Below are 7,020 nucleotides of genomic sequence, written 5' to 3' on the forward strand. Positions count from 1 at the left end.
CATCCCCCTCAAATTCTTGGGAACCTTTGACTTCACCCTCTTCTTCAATTAGACCTTCAACCTTTCCTTCCTCTTCACCACATACCATGCGTTCATTTGCACTGGAGCTTTGGGTCTCACCTTGGTCTATAACATTATCCAAAACCATTGTATTCTTTAGAGAATCTTGTTTCACATTCCCTTGTGCTACTTCCTCTGACTTTTCATTCAATTTGTGCCTTTCTCTTTCATTGTTTTCTACAAAATCACTTTCAAACCCTTCTGACAGCTGAGTATCTCCCTCAAATTCTTTATTGCTACTGTACTCTTTCACTTGCCTCACCTCTTCCTCATTACTCACTGACAGACTCTCCTTAGCTGTTACCTCTTCTGTTATTGTAGCTTCTTCTTTTATTGGTGTTCCTTGGTCGTCTTTGCTGTCTATTACTTCATAAACACCTTCAGTATTAGTTTCTGATTTGCCCTTGTTAGTTTCTTCTTCGTTTTGTGTTTGGTTCCCTTGGTCAATCTCTTGGACTACAGCACTTAAATCACACTCAGTTTGTTGAAATCCCATCTTTTCCTCCATTTCATCCCTCTCTTTTTTTGTTGTTCCCAAATTAGGAAATACTCCTTTTGACTCTTCACCTCGGCTGACCTCCTTCCCCATTTCTTGCACAGTTCCCTTAAGGTTTGTGCAAAGTAGTTTCTCACCTTTCAGTTCACACTGGACCTCATCCTCGTCTTCTCTGACACTGACCACCCCCACCACTTCTATGGCATCTTTGGCCTTCTCCACTTCTTTGGGCAATATGACCTCATCCATCATCCCCTCATTGGGATGTTTGGTCTTCTCCTCTCTGGGATCTTTGACCCCGTCCTCTACCTCTTCAAGGGGACCTTTGAACTCATCCTTTCTGGTGGCTTGGACATTATTCTCCTCTGCTTTGGTACAAGTGATCTCAACCTCCTTACATTCTTGGTGACTTTTCACCATCTCCTTTCTGAAGCCTTTGGCTTTATCCTCCTCTTCAGAGTGTTTGTCCACACTATCCTCCTCTCTGAGCCCTTTGGCATTATCTTCCTCTCTGATGTCTTTGAACTTGCTATTCTCTTCTTGGGGACCTTGAACCCTAACCCCATCCTCCTCAACAGGACCTCTGGCTTCACTCTCCTCCATTTCCTGGGGATCTTTGACCTCACCTCCTTCTTCAGTTAGACCTTTGACCTCACCCTCTTCTTCAATCGGAACTTTGACCTCACTCTCCTCTTCACCAGATTCCCTAGCACTGGAGCTTTCACTTTCACCTCTCTTTTCCCTGAACTCACTATTAACTATCCCAGGAACTGGCACCACCTCTTCACAATCTTCAATCTCATTTTGACCTGCACTGTCATCAGTTTCATCCTCTTTCTCTCCTTGACTCCTGATCTCATTGCACTTGATGCCTTTGATCTCATCCTCATAATTCCTCGGACTTTCCACCTCCCTGTCTTTCCCCTGTTCAATCTCCTCTTCTTTATCCCCTTCGTGACCTTTGCCCTCATCAGAACTAAGACCTTTGATTTCCCTTTCATCATCCTGGTTTTTGATGATCATATCCTCATTCTTTCTCTGACTCCTGGCTTCACCAGTGTCTTGGATATTTTCCTCATCTTCTTCATGCCACTTTACCTCATCCCCTTGGTAATTCTTGTCATCACCAAAGGCCTGATTCCCAACCTCAATTGCTGCTTTATTTTCCTCTCCAATCAGTGTCATTTCCTGAAGACAACTGGCTTCCAAATTACCTTCTACCTTTCCTTGGAGCACTGCCTGACTGGTTCTGTCAACTTCCTCTACACCTGGATTTGACTTGACTTCATCAATGATTGGTTCCTCCTCTGATCCCAGGTCCATCACTTCTCCTTCCTGTAAATCACCTTCCGCCTTGCCTGTCACAGTTGGTTCACCTTTCCATTCTTCATTATGGCTAAAAGGCTGTTTTACTTCATCATCTACTATTGGACTTCTTGCTCCAATCAGATGGCAAGTGACCTTTTCACCTAACTCCACCTCCTGTTGGTCTGTCTGCGTTAGTGAATAATTTCCAATCTCAGTTTTTTCTGCAATTTCCTCCACTTCTTTCTCTAGCTGTACAAAGGTTGTGCCCACTAACTGCTCCCTTCCTTCTCCATTTTTAACTTCGTCCTGTATTGAGCTAACCATGAGATCCATGTCCCCTCCACCGGACTTAGACTTTTCATTCTGACCAATTGCAATATCCAGCACACACCCTGTTTCTCCACTCGCTGTGCCTAACTCATTGTTAAGATTCCCTGTGCAGATTTCACTCTCGTTTGTTGTAGGATGGAACCCAATGTCCCTCATGGCCACCCGCTCCTCTCCCATCTCTTTGTTCATTGTCTCATCTAATTCCTTCTCTCTGACATGAACAACTTCAGCAGACTGCTCCTGCATCCCAGTCAAGTCATCCTCTCTCATCTGAATTGATCCTACTCCCTCTTGGGTGACCTTTTTTTCCTCATTCCTCAACTCTTCCTGTAAATCACACCCACACATGTCCTGCTGCAGAGTTTCTATCGCATTTTCCAGCACTTGTTGCACGACTTTTTGAGTTTCCTCCACAATGGTTCGATTGTCAGCTACTGCCTCGGCACTGTCATTACACAGGACATCTATGTCATTTCTAAATTCTGGATAATTTTCCTTCCTCATCCCTCCATGAGATCTCGGGTCTCCAACTTCAGTCTGGCTTCTCTCATTATGATCAAGCTTCTGTTTGACATTTTCCTGCATATGTTTCTCATTCACTCCAAGGTCACTCTCACTCTCACTCTCCTCCATGCTACCACAGCATTGGATTCCTCCTCCAGATCCCAGGGCATGCCATATTTCCTCAGATACCTCTTTACCTCCAAGACTTTGTGTGTCACATGCACTTTGTTTTCCATCATCAAGATTAGCTGCAGCACGTTCTATCTGGTCGGCATCTCCGTTATTTCTTACAGTCACTGCTGGTGCCTCACCCTCAGTCAGTTCGTCATACTCCTCATTTATGTCCTTTTCTTGAACATTATTCATTAACATCTCCCGATTCCCAGTCTCCTCCATCTGTTCATCAATTCCAGTATTCTGCAAGACTCCTCTTTGCCCAACAGTCTCCAAAATCTCATTCCTCATTTGCAGTACGTGGCCTTCTCCTATAAGGACCATTGGAAGAGGTGAAGACATTATGTCCCCAAGTGAACCATTCAAAATTATGAATTTCCTTGACAATATTCCAATTTGCCAAACATTTATAATATCCCCATTTTTTTCAGTTGTCATTTTTATAATACATGGTACAAAAAATAATACCCCTGTAGTCTTCAAAAGGGACTTCAGTGCTCTGTTTGAAATTGAATATTGTCAGAGAAATTAATTTGCTCCAATTTTTTAAAAATGATCATGTGGTAAACAGACCAAAACCAGCCAAATTACCTTTAGTTCAGGAAAGGAGGGACAGAACCAGTAAATCACTTTCAAAGTCTACAGAGGCCTTAACCCACTTTGATACCTCTTCGCAAAAAGAAGATATTGAGTTATCTCCACATACAAAGCTGGGTTGAATCACATTGAGCGATAACCACCCCTTCCCTCTTGCCACTACCATCCACCCTCACCTCGATTTCAGTGAAAACTTGCCACAAGGTGAACTCCGCCCCCCACCCCACAAAATGAACGGAGAGAGTTGACTTTGAATGTTACATCCTTCTTAGAACACCTTGTCAAAGTTCCCTTCAAATTGATGCACATGGCAAAATTTATTTGTTTTGAATGGTAGATTTATATTTCCACCTCAGAACAGCAGTCTGCAATACTGTGACTGCAAGCCACCAGCCAGCCTAGGCTAGAAGGCCCTGTGTCCCCGTACCCATACCAAATAGCTATGCCAATCCTACTGTCTACTCACCGACACCTGCTTCTCTGTATCTTTTCTGCACCCATCACAGGCACACCCATTTCTGACAATGTGTTTGTAGTTCCAGAGTCCCTATTCTGGATGTTTAAAGCCACAGCTGAACAACCATGACTCTAGGTGTTTATCAGGGCCCCATGAAGATTAGGTGGAGGCAGATGTATATCCCTTGTGCCATTTGGGTAAATGTTCAGTCATAGAGGTCTACAGCAAAGGCCCATTGGCCCATCCAGTCTGCGTCAGTCAAAAGCTGCCACCTAACTATCCTAATCCCATTTTCCAACACTTGGCCCATAACCTTGTATACCTTGGTAGTGCAACTATACATTTGCCATTGATCAGCCCATCTGACCTAGCTGCGTGTCTATATCCTCCTTGATCTAAGCATATCCTCCTCATTACAGAGCAACCTCGATTATCCAGCATTCAATTATCTGGATTTTGGATTATCTGACAAGATTGCAAAGTCTCAATGCTTGACTAAACTATTTATTCCAGCATTTGATTATCCAGCATTCGATTAACCGAACAAAATACTCCCTGCCCATGTCCTTTGGATAATCAAGGTTCCTCTGTATTTACCACCACACCAATTTTCTGATCAAGAATTTTCTGATTAACTATCCTCCATTCAATTTAAATCGTTTATATATCAAACAAACAGTAGGGTCCCAATTGCGATCCATGCTGAACCCCACTGGACACAGACTTCCAGTCAGAACAGCATCCCTGAACAGTCACCCTCTGCTTCCTGTCACTCTGCCAAATCAGGTTCTAAATTGCCATATTTTCTTAGATCCCATAGGCTCTTACCTAACTGTCAGCCTTCCAGCGGGACCTTATCAACGTTCTTGTTGAAGTCCAAGCAGATTACATCAAATGCATTGCCTCATCTACAGCATCTGCAGTCCTTACTATCTCATCTACACATCTGGTTACATCTTAGAAAAATTCAACCAAGTTGGTCAGGCATGACCTGCCTTAACAAAGGCCAAATTGCCGGCTAAGTAACAAACAGTGTGGATCAGGCTGTGCCAGTCTGATAACTGGAAGAATCAACTGGCAGCATGTATATATGTAACAAACTGGCCGTTTATTATGACTATTATTAATTGACCTTGACAGCTTTGATGGAGACAATGTAGAAGGCATTGTACTCTGTATCAAACCATGTGCTGTACCTGTCCTGAGTGCATTTGATGGTTACAGTGTAGGTGGAGCTTTAATCTGTATCTGACCCTTCCCTGTACTTGCCTTGGGAATGCTTGAGGGAGACAAGATAAATGGAGCTTTACTCTGTATCCAACCACTTGCAGTCTGTCCTGGAAGAATTTAATGGGGACAGTTTCGAGAGCACGTTACTCTGTATTTGAACCTGTGCTAAACTTGTCCTAGGACAATTTGATACAGACAGTATAGAGGAAGTTTTACACTGCTGTATCTGTCCTGGGCAGTTCAATGGAACAACATAGAGGGATTTTACTCTGTATTTAATGACTTGCTGTTGGAGGGTTTGATGGAAGAGAGTAGATAGAGCTTTAATCTGTACCCTGTAGTATAACTGCATTGGAATTGTTTGATGGGGCTTTAGGGACAGTTTTACCCTGCATCAAATGCTATGCTATACCTATCCTGGGACCGTTTGGTACAGACTACGTATAAGGAGCTTTGCTCTTTATCTAACCCTGCACAGTACCTGCATTACTCTATCAGTTCCGCAGGTCGAAGAACATCACAGAATTAGTTCCCCAGGCCAGCTGTATCACCGAATCATTTCAGCCATTGTACATATTGTGGTCCTTCTTTCTATTAGATCCCCAACATATAGACCCACCTGTGGGATTAGTAGATCCTAAAAGAAAGGGTTAAAGTGCACATTTGTAAAACCCTGTTAGCCCAAAATGTGTGATAATCTTGTTTCACACCAACGTTCTGCTTGAGTCTCACCAAATCCCTCCCCTATCTCTTCCTTTTGCTTTTCTTATTCCTTTGCCCAGAGTTCATTCGCTTGCTGAGATGATGAATGAACTGGGTACGCTCTACTTACCTAGTGGTCCATCACTTGAGCTCTGTAGCTGGGTTGCAGCCTGCGGACCTGTTTCAGCAGGTTCCATGTATGTATTGCCATCCTTTCTCACAGGTTCAGCCTCACCATTTGTCAACAATCCATAGGCCTGGTGTAGAGAATAAACCATGGTTATAAGGTAACAAGAACAAGCCCCAATCCTTCCAGGCTCCCATTGCAAACAAGGTAAGAAATAATATTGAGCTTACCGGCTCATCCGGCACCCATATCATGGCCTCCACCAAGTGACTGCGAGGTGTGGAATAGGCCCCAGATGTCATTCCTGGACTATGTGAACCAACTGAACTAAGCTAGGAGAACTAGAGAAGTCTAATAACTGACTTCAAGTTCTGCTGTGTTCGAGAGGAGTGACATGAAGATTTGTCATGGCTAATAATCCAGTGAATGTTGCCTTAGGTAGGCTCTTAACTGCCCTCTGAAATGGCATAGTAAGCCACTCAACTCGAGGGCAAAACATGCTGGCCTTGTCTATCATGGAAGAATAAATAAAAACAAAGCCACATACATTGCTCAAGGAAAGCCTATACCCAAAACATTAAAACTTTGTTGGCATCATTGTATGAAGAATTAAAACAGCTTTAAATGGAGCAGCTGCTAGGAAGGTGGAGTGGATCCATTGAAAGACAGGGTAGCACCTTGGTGAAGGGGCAGCCCTCAGGGATGTACCATTACCAGGAATTAGTATTTTGCCTCACATGGGAACTTATTCCTCTAGGTAATAACTTTGCTAAGCTTTACTTGTAGAAATAAATCTGCCCAACCCAAAATGAATGAGTAGGTATGCAGCCCTTCCCACCCCAAAATATTGCTCCATTTCTCACCTTGTCATGCTTTTGGATTGTATATGTTTTCATAGATGTTGATTTCCTCCACCACCTCACCATCCAGTCCAGTTTAAAATGCTGTTGGGCTGCTCAAACACACACACTGCTGAGCGTGCCTGTATCCTCATCTCCTGGTACTGCAAAGCGGTTGGCAATCAGAAACTAGTTT

General features: G+C 43.4%; 1 protein-coding gene across 1 annotated transcript; it reads right to left on the reverse strand.

Annotated features, from left to right (window-relative positions):
* Positions 1-3: 3 nt before the first annotated feature.
* On the reverse strand, positions 4-6,151 carry LOC122546126 (myb-like protein X; the record flags this gene model as incomplete). The annotated part of the gene is made up of 2 exons (XM_043684945.1): positions 5,989-6,151; positions 4-3,183 (listed from the first exon to the last, which is right to left on the reverse strand). Coding segments are annotated over exons 1-2 (3,328 nt in total), but the record flags the coding sequence as incomplete, so codon positions are not given.
* Between the last annotated feature and the right edge of the window lie 869 nt (positions 6,152-7,020).

This window comes from Chiloscyllium plagiosum, unplaced genomic scaffold (assembly GCF_004010195.1).
Source record: "Chiloscyllium plagiosum isolate BGI_BamShark_2017 unplaced genomic scaffold, ASM401019v2 scaf_13942, whole genome shotgun sequence".
Classification (NCBI taxonomy): domain Eukaryota; kingdom Metazoa; phylum Chordata; class Chondrichthyes; order Orectolobiformes; family Hemiscylliidae; genus Chiloscyllium; species Chiloscyllium plagiosum.